General features: G+C 49.5%; 2 protein-coding genes across 2 annotated transcripts; both read right to left on the minus strand.

Moving 5' to 3' along the window:
- Nucleotides 1–231: 231 nt before the first annotated feature.
- Nucleotides 232–825, minus strand: LOC125685937 (uncharacterized). Its single transcript, XM_048929429.1, has one exon. It carries the CDS (start codon nt 823–825, stop codon nt 232–234), a length of 594 nt encoding a protein of 197 aa, XP_048785386.1.
- A 9,886-nt stretch (nt 826–10,711) lies between these two features.
- On the minus strand, nt 10,712–11,833 carry LOC125685622 (keratin-associated protein 5-5-like). The gene has a single exon (XM_048928885.1). The coding sequence runs from the start codon at nt 11,831–11,833 to the stop codon at nt 10,712–10,714; it is 1,122 nt and encodes a 373-aa protein (XP_048784842.1).
- Nucleotides 11,834–12,241: the final 408 nt, after the last annotated feature.

Here is a 12,241-nt window from a genome sequence, read left to right on the forward strand (position 1 = left end):
TCCAGTGATGGGGCATCCACCTCTTCCCTGAGCAGCTGTGCCCAGAACTGGATTTAGAGTGTTGATGCCATCACAAAGCAGGGGACCACATCCCTGAAGTCCCCAAAGTGTGCAGAGCAGCAGCCAGAAAGCAGAGGTGGCAGCACCAGCAGCTTGGGCAAAACGCAGAGCACCTTCATGCTGAGCTTGGGGGCAGCAGTGTGGAGCAACGTGCTGGCGTGGGACCTCTCCTCATTTCTTATACTGGAAGGGTGGCAAGATCTGCACTTGCTTGCACTGGTGCTGGCCAGGATGCTGTGGCAGGGGCACAGCGGTGGGGCAGCAGTGCTGGACAGGAGGACGGCAGTGCTGGACAGATGGACGGCAGTGCTGGACAGGAGGACGGCAGTAGGGGATGCAGGGACAGCGGTGCTGCAAAGGTTGGGGATGCAGCGTGATGGGCTCCTCAGAGGGGCACTGCTCCACTCTCCTGCGGGGCTTACAGCAGCCCTGCTCCTCACTCTGCTGTGGTGGTCGGTACTGCTGCAGTGGCCGGCGGTGGATTTTCACTGGTGGGCAGACGGGCTGCACAGGGCTCACCTCCACCCGCCGTCGGGGTTTACCACAATCCCAGCTGCGCTGTGATGGGCAGCAGCTGCGGGGCGGGCAGGGCTCTATGTGTTGGCAGCCCTGTGGCACGCTCTCACAGGACCCCTCGATGTCGTGGCTGAGGCTGCTACGGTCGTGGCATGGAGACAGATCTGGGATGCTCACAGGGCCGTCGTGGCAACCGCAGGTTGCATCGTCGTGGCATCCAAAGTCATCTTCGCCCTTACGGTACTGCATCGTGCAGCAGAGACGGCCAAGCCCTCGGGGATAAACAGGCTGGGAAAAAGAAAACCATGGAGTTTTGCATTTTGGGGTTGTTTCTAGGCAAAAATTAGGAATCTGAGACAGCAGAGGGAATCCAACTCACCCTGTGACCGCTGGCGGGTGGCTGAGCAGTGTCCGAGTCCTGAGGGCCGCGCCGGAGCCAAAAGCTTTTATATGCAGCTGCGCTCTCCTGGCAATGAGGCATGCCATGGGAATTAATAGCTGAGCACTGAGTGCCACTTCTGCATGTATTTTTTTTTTTTTCCTGACACTTAGTATTGGATTAATCAGCTGCAATTAGCAGCTCCCTTGCTGTAATGTCAGCGTAGCTCTTTGCATATGCATTGGCCATTATCTAATTAGTTCTCCCATCGGTTACGCTCAAATAGGCTGTTACCTAATGTACGTCAGATGGGGTATGGGATAAGGATACCTGGAATGCCGTGATGCTGACTGATGTTCCCAGAAAGTCTCGTGGCAGGGGGAAACCCACCAGTGGGAATGGGGGTCCTGCATCCCAAACCCAACTGCCCTGGAATGGGATGTTGGAGCAGTGTGCAAATGGTGATGGGCTTCTATGGGGAGGGTTCGAAGAAAGTAGAGATTAACACATCCTAGAAAATGAATAATCTTGTCAAAACAAATGGTTTTTTATTATTAATAGATATATATATATATATTTTTTCCAAAGGAAAATTTGGAAAAATAATGAATACTGCTTTCATTAATGGCTGCTTGATTTTTGCATTCTGTTTCACCCTTTCTGGCCACACCAAAGCCTCATGGCTGTGGGGTGGGCTTTCACCCCAAGCCACTCTTTGGGTTTTTCACCCACTCTGGGAAATAAGGACTGGTGCTGCTCAACACCAGTGAGGATTTTCTGCCTTTTCACCCCAAGTGAACGGGTTCAGCACCAAACGCCCTTTTATGCTCTGCAAATCTGGAATGAGGACATCACAGAGTGGTGCTGACCTCACCAACCAACGATGCCATGCTTTGTCCAGGGCCGTGTCCACCTCCTGATGGTTCTGCATTGACTCACTGCCCATGGAGCTCCTCCTCTTTGCATTTCTGATTAAACACCAGCAGAGCATCTCCCCCAGCTGCCTCGGGCTCCGTGCAAAAGGCATTTCCACTCCGCAGCAGAGCTCTGGAAGTGATGCTCACAGTTTGTCTGAGCAGTGATGGGGTTTGAATCATGGGGAAAAGCATGTGCAGAACGCAGGGGTGTGACCGCAGGGCTTCGCTGGGATGATTTATTCTCCAGCTCCAGGAAAAAATGTAATTGCTTTGCAGGGAGGCGCAGGACTTGCTTGTAAGGGTGGAAAAACCCTTGGCGAAGAGCCATCAGGAGTTTCGATTTACAGCTCGTCGCCGCAGCCCCGTGACGATGCTGCTTCTGTAGAATTTGTTTTTGTCCATGTATTTATTTTTTATGACATTTGAAAAGACGTTTTGCCCTTCCCGTGGAACTCTGCAAGTATTTCACTTCTTGATCTCACTGCCAGGTTTTAATAGAACCCCAGGTGGAATTAAACAGCATTCCTGAACCCTTCCAACTACATTTGTATCTCCTTATCTTTCAGCGACTCTCCCTGCACCATCTGTCTTAGTCTGGACACTTGCTTGTCTATTTACTATTATTGATAAAGTATTGGTTCTGCTATGAAGCTTTACTGCTCAGCACATGCATTGGGAAGGTTTCCATTAGCAAGAGGGCCTTTGTCTCTGCTGTAGGTTTATAAAGGCGCTTCTATTGTTCTATTGCAGATGGTTCTTCTTGCAAGCATGAAAAGATGGCAGGGACTGCAATGGCTTGGCACACTGACCCCAGCAAGTGCTGCTCGTCCCCAGGTGAGCACTGAGCCAAGAAGTTCACCGTGTGCCCCAGGGTGCTGCCATTGCTGAGTTGTTGGCAAATTCCTTATAATCAGAAAGTAAGCAGCTGATAAAAAAGTCCCAGATCAGAGCTACGGCTTAAAACAACATGGAAAAGGAATTCACACAGACCAGAAGTTTGCAGTGTCATAAGGCACAGCTTTTATTGTCTTTCATGACTAATTGGAGATTAAAGCAAGGAAGGAGAGCATCCCATACACCAAGAGGAAAATTAGCAGCAGGATTAGTGCTCACAAAGGATAAACCACACTGATCAGCGAGGAGAAACTTCAAAGCACATTCCAGGCATTTGGTGATGAAAGGTAAGCAAAGAAGAGGAGAGATCTGCAGTCTCTAAGCAAAGAAGGGGGAACATCCATGGCCGTGTCCGTGTCCATGTCCATATCCAGCAGAGAGGAGCCAAGGGGGAGCAGCAGGAGCGCAGCAGCAGGGGAGCTGAGCGCAGCCTTGTTCTGCACCCAGGGCTTTAGTTGCCACAGCCACAGCAGCTGTTGTTGTTGTTGCTGCTCAGGGTGTAGCAGCAGCTCATGGGCATGCAGCAGGGTGTGGGGCAGCAGTACTGAGAGGGATAGCAGCACGGTGTCTTGCAGCACCTCGGACTGCTGTAGCAGCAGACGGTGTAGTTGTTGTTGTTGCCACCGCAGCACCCGCAGCCTCCGTTGGGCATGGTGATGGTTGTGTAGGCAGAGCTGGAAGGGAATAGAAAGAGTCAGGCTGTGACAGGGAGCGTATTTGGAAATGCAGAATTCACTCAGTGCTCTCTCACTCAATGTCGGAGATTCAAGGAGCTGAAACCTGCTCCTGTGGTATTTTTTTGGTAGTAAGTCTTGCCTAGAACATCTGCCTGTCTTTCTGCTGCAGTGGAGGTGCCCACCTCCTCATCCCTAACAGTGTAGCAGCAGTCATACAGCACTGTTCAGGCAGTCCCGGGCCTGAAATGCTCCCATTGATCTGAATGGCTCCACCGATGCTCTCATGGCCTCTCCATCCCTAGGCTCCCAGCATATCCCTTCCTATAGCCCAGCGTCAACCAAAGACCCAACCCAGACACCCATCTCTATTCGGACATCCGTAGAGTTTCTCTTCTGTGAATAGGAAGGAAGGTTAAAAGCTCTCACTTACCCTGCTGAACGGTGAGGAGAAGTGGAGAGAAGAGGAGAGGAGCGAATGAAGTGCCCTGGACCCTGAGACCTTTTATAGTCCCTTCGCACACCCTCCTCCTGGAAGTGAGACAGGCATTGACCATTCAGACTTCCCTGTTTACTAACCCAAACCCATACTTTTTAGCTATACGTGTCTTCTGATGTTTACTCTTTGCCTTATTATCTGTGATCACAACCTTTATTTTGCCTCATAACTATTTAGCCTGCAGATAATCAAAGGGCTCCCATGAATACTAATGAATTTGTCCTTGCTGCAGCTTTGCATGGGAGCCAAAAAATGCATCCCTGCATCCGTTTGACCAACGCGGACTGTGACGGCCACAGATGCTCAGGGATTTACTCAGCAGTGGCTGATGCTGAGTCAGTGTGAGGACTGAAACCGAAGCCCCCAGGTTGTGTTTTTTGGGTGTGTGATGGGATGTTTCACCGGACCGGAGTCTGAAACAAACATTTGGTGAATTTCATGGAGCTACGTGTGTTCGTTCCTGGTCACAGGACACGCATTTGAGGAAGGAGCATGCAGATCATGTGCTTGGGACATGTCAGGGTCACATCAGTTCCTGGGTCCTGGTCACCTACACGTGACTCCACGTGATCATCATTCCCCCCTGATCTCAAGAGTGTCTTTGTGTTGTCCTTTGGTTTGCCTAAACTTCTGCACATCCTCCAGGCTGGGAGGTCCAGCTTTGCGTTGGGCATTACCAACACAAAGAAGAGATGCTTCAGTTCCTGCTTTGCTCTGCCAGGTCTGCTTCCCTTGGAATGTTTTCTAAGACTCTGAACTGAATTGGCCTCCCTGTGGAATATTTTGCATTTTAATTAAAAAGTTGAGGGACTGCACTTGTGCAAATGGCGACACGAGGAGGTACAGCTCTGGGGAAGGGTGTGATGCATGATAACCTCAGGAGGTTCAGCAAGGCTGAGTGCGCGGTCCTGCACTGGGGTCAAGGCAACCCTGGCTGGTGAATGCAGTGCTGTGGGGAAGGAATTGAGGTTCTGGTGGATGAAATGTTGGAAATGAGCTGTCAATGTGCAAATGTCCCCAGAAAGGCAGCAGGGGATGCACCAAAGGCAGTGTCCCAGCTGCAAGAGATCACCTCTGCTGTGGAGATAGCCGTGGGATTACTGAGCCTGAGGAAAAGAAAGCGCTGGAGAGACCTCACTGCAATGTTTCAGTGTATAAAAATGGGGAGGGATGTTTTGCCAGGACCTATAGAGACAGCATGGACTGAGAGAAGATGAGGGCAGGAGAGTAAACCAGCACAGAAAACCGGTCCCAGGTGGGGTCACGGGGCTCAGCAGGAGGCAGGAACTGCAGCCATGCAGGAAGAGAAGTCGCTCAGTGGAACTATCTTCTGGGAGGACAGAGGGAGCAGGAAGCTCCAGGTAAAGCCTTGGGCAACTGAGCCAGGCAGAATGAACGCTCGTTTAACGCTGACCTCCTGTGCTCTTTGCTGTGGGGCTGGAGGCTGGCAGAAACACAGAGTACTCAGCAGGAAGTTTTCCTGTGACTGAGATTCATGGCTCTCATTTGAAGCTTTTGCCCCATTACCCCAAGAGGAGAGGTGCCTAATGAGCAGATGGCGGAGCTCGCCTGGTGAGTTCCCTGCGTCTGCCCTGCGTCCTATGATGCTGATCTGCTGCCAACCCTGAATGTATTAGCAGGGATCCTGCTTTGCTTTCTGCAACATGCAAGGGGAACAGACGTGGTTGTAGCACTGCTTCACCCCGCAGTAAATCCTACCAGCTCCTTCCCAGGCTTTGCTGGAATGACAGTCATTCCTTCAGCAAAATGCTGGAGAAGGAACACACGTAATTGCAAGGTCTCCAGGCAGGGAAGGAGAACATGCATGGCATTTCCTTTCTAGCAGATCCCTCCTGAAGAGACATGCATTGCCTGCCCGTGAGAACTGATTAATTTATAGGGAATTAATGGGGCAGAATCAAAAGGGCAATCTTCACTTGCACCTTCAAGCAGGAAAAGTTCTCATTTGCAAATCCTGCAGCGGGAAGAGGTGAGGATCTAAGAGGGCACATCCCACTAATGATAGTGATGTGCGTGTAACTGGGATATTCATGGACTTCAGTGGGTGGGCTACAGATCAAAGGGACTGCAACGGGACTGATGTGGGGTGCAATCAGCTAAAGGGAGTTAAACACAGACTAGGACCACAGAGCAGAGCTCACATGCTGTGTTATGGTCCAACCCCAAATGACCCAACCACTCCTTGAAGGTGATGGAGGCATCTCAGATTTTCTTTCACCACCTGAGCTCTGTGTTGGGAAACCCAGGCATTTAGGTACGGACAGGACGTCCTTCTCATAAATGTTAAAGTGTTTGTAGGAATTCTCCATAGGTGCTTTAGTAAATCTACGGCTGGTTGAAACACACAAAGCTTTCCTATATGTGACATGCCTATGTCAGTGTTCCAGAAGTCATTCACACCCATCACAAGTTTATGTATTATCTTCTATTTCTTTGTAGTTTTACAGCAAAAGTAGGAAGGCTGCTTGCCCAAACACCCAGCTTATACCTCACTAGGCTCATGCACAAGCTCAGAGCTGCATCGGGGACACAGAGCAGTTCATTCTGTGTTCGAACCCCCCCAGTTTACACCATCTATCCAGCAGCAGCCCATTGCTGGGAGAAAATGCAAAGAGAATGCAATAGATGAGGTGATGCACTTCAGATGCACCAGGTAGCAAACAGACAACAACCACAAGTTCTGCAGTGCTATGAACTACAGGCTTTAATAGGTATGTATATATTTTTTTTCCAGGCAGATTGAAGCAAAACAGAGATGAAAAGCATTTAACATCCCATACACCAAAAAGCGAAGTTAACAGCAGGGACTAGTGCTTGCAAAGGAAAATCACACTGATCAGTGGGTAGAAACTTCAGAGCACATTACAGGCATTTGGTGATGAAAGGCGAGAAAAGAAAAGGAGAGATCTGCAGTCCCTAAGCAAAGAGGGTGCTTAAGGCCTTATCCATATCCATATCCAGCAGCAAGGAGCCAGGTGGGAAGCGCAGCAGCAGGGGAGATGAGCGCAGCCTTGTCCCGTGCCCAGAGCTTTAGTTGCCGCAGCCGCAGCAGCCACTGCTGTTGTTGTTGCTCAGGGTGTAGCAGCAGGTCATGGGCATGCAGCAGGGCATGGGGCAGCACTGCGATGGGCAGCAGTACTGTGATGGGCAGCAGGACTGCGAGGGGCAGCAGCACTGCGAGGGGCAGCAGCTCTGAGTCTTGCAGCATGGCGTCTTGCAGGACTTGCTGCTGGTGTAGCAGCAGACGGTGCAGTTATTGCCACCACCGCAGCATCCGTTGGGCATGGTGTTGGTAGGAGTGTAGGCAAAGCTGGAAAGGAACAGAAAGAGTCTCATTTTCTCTGCCTGAATTTCAGTTTATGCTGCTTAAGGCATGCTCATCCCCAGGTCCACCCCAAACTGGATGGCAAAGTCCAGAATCCCAAGTCTGCCTGTCCCTGAGATCTCCATGTTTTGGTGTCGGCCACCAGTGCATGGCTTAATGGCCATTAAAGGGAAGCCACCCAGGTGGACCCCAAAACCAATCTCTAGAACTGACCTCAAACAAGGCAGCCTAGGAAATCACAGATAACTTCCTACAGAGCACACAGATACAATACAACACAGCTGAGAAAGCAAGCTTCAAGCTCCAACTTACCCTGTTGACCAGTGAGGACAGGTGAGAGGAACTCAAGATGAGTGAATGAAGAGTTGAGTGGTGGGCAGCCTTTTATATGGCTCCAAATGGCACCCCTGGAAATGAGGCATTATTCAGCAATTCACCCTTTATCCCCCAATGTATGTCTCTCACATGTCTTCCGGTACTTAATCTTGACTTTTTTCTGCTTGCTCACCGCCTCAACGCTGCCCCATAATTAGTTGCACGTATGAACAACAGGTGCAAATTTTCTAATCAATTTACATTAATGGGAATGGGACGTAGCTATACAGTGATCCCATCCGCTTCCTCAGGAATGACCTTGAGACACTCAGCAATTTGCTCGGGGTGCTGAAGCAGGTGGGAGAACCATGCCTGGAAAAAGGAAATGTCATTCATTGCTCATGTGCCCCCTCGGCTGTAATTCTGGGGGACCAGTGGACGAAATTTGTAAATGTGAGCTGCTTTTCTCCTGCCTCTGAGAGGTGGTTGTGCATCCAAGGTTGGTGGAAGTCTTTCTCTTTTCCCACCATGCATAGGACTGTTGCAGTGGTGCTTTGTCCTCACATCTACGCTTTTTATTTCTCAGATACATGCAGCCTTCCCCTGTGGTGTTTCCACGTTTTCCATTTTCTGAGGTTGTTTCTAGGGTATGTGAAGCGGAGGTAGCTTGGGCCTCATGGCTTTCATGCTGATTAATTTGTTTCATCAGTTAGTTGAGTATTTCAGACTAAGGATTTGATTCTGTGTCCTTCGCAAGCATGATGTTCAAGGAAACTAATCCTGATCACATTTCCCCACGCTGATGCTCTGTACTTCCAATGGTCTCAAACTGCACAATGCTCTGATTGTGTGATTCTGTTGGAAACAATGAAGATGCCATGAAACAGGTTTGGGGATGAGACAATGTACTGTGGCCATTGGGCATCTCCATGTGACAAGAAGATGCTGGTAGGGTTTTCAGTTGAGAATGATATAGGATCAGAGTTCCAAGATGCTGAAGTAGCACCTATTTGTGGCAATTAAAAACTGCTGTCGCATTCAGCAGGCTCAGAGGCGCGTGGCTGGGGTGATGGCAGGTGACCCATGATGGCTGAGACACGTAATTTCTTCCTAAAATGTGAATAGAATCTCCAGTGATGTTGGTGTCACTCCTGGAATTGTCCCCAGGCAAGTATTGGCCACGCAATAATAAGCAGATACTTGCTGCAGGAGGTAACGTCCTCTTTGGGCAAGCACTCCAACATGCCATCCACCAAATAAATTATTTATTGCTCTTTTATCAGGCTTGATTGTTGGTTGTGTTGAGGGAGATGGTTTAATGAGAACTATTGGTGATAGGCAGATGGCTGGACTGGGGGATATTGAAGGTCTTTTCCAACCTTGGTAATCCTATGATTCTATGATTCTATGAATCTATGATTCTATATTGGCCAGGATGATTCCTTTGTAGGAATGGACGTGAACCTGCAAGGCTGCTGTTAACTGGGATTTTATATATGTTGAGGAGGTACTGGGACAAAACGGGTCAGAAATATCAGGCATCTTGGATCTTGCACGCATTACAAGGGAAGCCACGTCTCTGTAAAATTCCATGGAGGTTACTTGAGTTTGGGAGTGGCAGTACCTTTGTGAAATGGGAAGAATCTACAATGGCAGCTTTTCCAGCACGTGCTGAAATTGACATTCACAAGATTTCATGACAGAACACACTTCTGATTGGGTTTGCTGTGGCATGGTATGGGACATCCTTCCACGAGCGCATTGAGTATGATTTACCTGTGATTTAAAAGCTCCCAAAGACCTGAACGATCTTTTCAAGAGTGTCTAAAGTGGTAGAGAAGATTGTTCTGATGCAGACTTTGTGTATACTGAAGGTCTGATTGAGAGGAGCAATCAAGACAGTGCTCAAGGCACTTTCCTGAGACATGCAATTCAAAGCCGTGTCCTGAATGTTAATAGTTAAGGAAGTCTCAGCCAGGTGGAGAGGGTATTGCTGACTCATGTGTGTGCTATTTGAGGAATGGAGCTTTTAAGTTCTATTCTGCCTCCTGGGTTTCATTCCAGTCCTTATAATCCAGGAACGCCGCACAAGAAAATCTTTGCTCGTATGAAAAGGATTCACCAAGTAAAGGTATTCTGTAAATTTTATTTTCAGAGGTGTTAGAATAAGAAGGAGGTGGTGACTGCTATTTAGTGAGTAGTGAATTCCTCTCAGTTCTGTTTGAAATCAGAATCATAGAATAGTTTGGGTTGGAAGGAACATTTAAGATCATCTAGTTTTGACCCCCCTGCTGTAGGCAGGGACACCTCCCAGTAGGTCAAATTGCTCAAAGCCCCTTCCAACCTGTCCTTCAATGCTTCCAGAGAGGGGACGTCTACTCTACCATCAGGGATGGGTTCCTACACATTGTTAGATGTGGGGTGTTTTTGGAACTTGGAATTATGCATATTTCATTCAGTCCTGTCAGTTTTATTGCCCTTAACCACTACGATTGATGGGCAAAACTGAGATGAGTATCTGAGGCAGAGGATCAGCAAAACAGCATCACACTGCTCTGCCATCTTTAGACATGGCCTAATTCACGCCAATGAGAAGCTAGGATGGGTAGTTCTGTTTCCCAAATATTCTGCCTTGCAATTGAAGCACATGTTGGTCCTCAGGAGCCTGATGATGACTTGAAACATTGCACCAGGACAAGGACATGTTCTAATCAAAATGAGGTAAGAACAACCAAGCAACAAGATATTTTGTGTTTTGCTTAATGCCAAGTTTTATTGTCTACATCTCAAGAGAGAAAATACAGAATGACCACACTAACAGCAAATGTTTCCCACGTCCCATACACCAAGAAGAGAATGAATGTATAAGATCTCCATGCCTTGTACAATGGGTGGCATATCCAAGTGCACTGCAGATCTTTGATAATTAAAAGACAGCATGAAAGGAGGAAGATGACAGCTTAATTTTGGAAACCAGAAGAAAATCACCAGGCATGTACTCCATCATCGTGTGAAACAGAACGAAGGTCAGGTCTCCATCCCCTTGTGCCCGTTCTTCTTGCACATCAGAGATGGCTGTGGGCAGAGCTGTTTCTCCTACGCAGAGCAGGTTCAGCAGCACTTCTTGACGGTGGTGCAGCACTGCTTGATGGGCACGTAGCACTTCCTCGGCGGGGAGCAGTACTGCACGGGGCTGTAGCACACCATAACGGGCTTCTTCTTCACCACGTAGGAGCAGCAGGACAGACGGCCAGAGCAGCAGCACGGGTGGCAGCAGGTCTGCAGGCACTGCTGGCTACAGCAACTGCAGCAGGGCTTCTGGCACGGGTCACAGCAGACAGTCTTCTGGCACGGGTCACAGCAGACAGTCTTCTGGCACGGGTCACAGCAAGTCTGGCACGGGTCACAGCATGGCTTCTGGCATGGGTCACAGCAGACAGTCTTCTGGCACGGGTCACAGCAGGTCTGGCACGGGTCACAACACGGCTTCTGGCACGGGTCGCAGCAGACAGTCTTCTGGCATGGGTCACAGCAAGTCTGGCACGGGTCACAGCAAGGCTTCTGGCATGGGTCACAGCAGGTCTGGCATGGATCAGAGCAAGGCTTCTGGCATGGGTCACAGCAGGTCTGGCATGGATCAGAGCAAGGCTTCTGGCATGGGTCACAGCAAGTCTGGCACGGGTCACAGCGGACAGTCTTCTGGCACGGGTCACAGCAAGGCTTCTGGCATGGGTCACAGCAAGTCTGGCATGGGTCACAGCATGGCTTTTGGCATGGGTCACAGCAAGTCTGGCACGGATCAGAGCAAGGCTTCTGGCATGGATCACAGCAAGTCTGGCACGGGTCACAGCATGGCTTTTGGCATGGGTCACAGCAACTCTGGCACGGGTCACAGCACGGCTTTTGGCATGGGTCACAGCAAGTCTGGCATGGATCAGAGCAAGGCTTCTGGCATGGGTCACAGCAAGTCTGGCATGGGTCACAGCAAGGCTTCTGACACGGGTCACAGCAGACAGACTGCTGGCACGGGTCACAGCACGGCTTATGGCATGGGTCACAGCAAGTCTGGCACCGGTCACAGCAAGGCTTCTGACATGGGTCACAGCAGACTGTCTTCTCAACGCAGACAGTCTTCTGACACGGATCACAGCAGACTGTCTTCTGGCAGGGGCTGCAGCACACCGTCTTGCTCTTCACAACAGAGCAGCATCCACTGGAGCAGCACACGCTCATGGTGTTTGTTTTGGTCTTGTAGTCCAAGCTGGATCTGAAACACAACGCACATTAAGATACAATCCATCTTTTCAAGTTCAGAGATGTGTTTTATTTTGACATGCCGATGCCGCTGTCTAGCCCCACGGGTGACAGCCATATCACACATCACTTCCTATTTATTTGTATTGAGCTGAACAAAACTGAGGCTTACATTGAGCCACCTGGCACTACCCCACCAATATTTCTGCATCTTTTGAGCTTCCCTGTACTGACTGATGCACATCACTTGCAGAATTCCCATCCCAAAAAGACTTCTTTTCCACTCCCAAGGCCTCAGTTCTGCAAACCAACAGTCTTTTGCAGCAAGCAGTAGACCAACAGGATGGGAAAGTTGCTGCCTCAGAGTTGTAGATCAAAGAGCATTTC

Source organism: Lagopus muta, chromosome 29 (assembly GCF_023343835.1).
Source record: "Lagopus muta isolate bLagMut1 chromosome 29, bLagMut1 primary, whole genome shotgun sequence".
Taxonomy (NCBI): Eukaryota; Metazoa; Chordata; class Aves; order Galliformes; family Phasianidae; genus Lagopus; species Lagopus muta.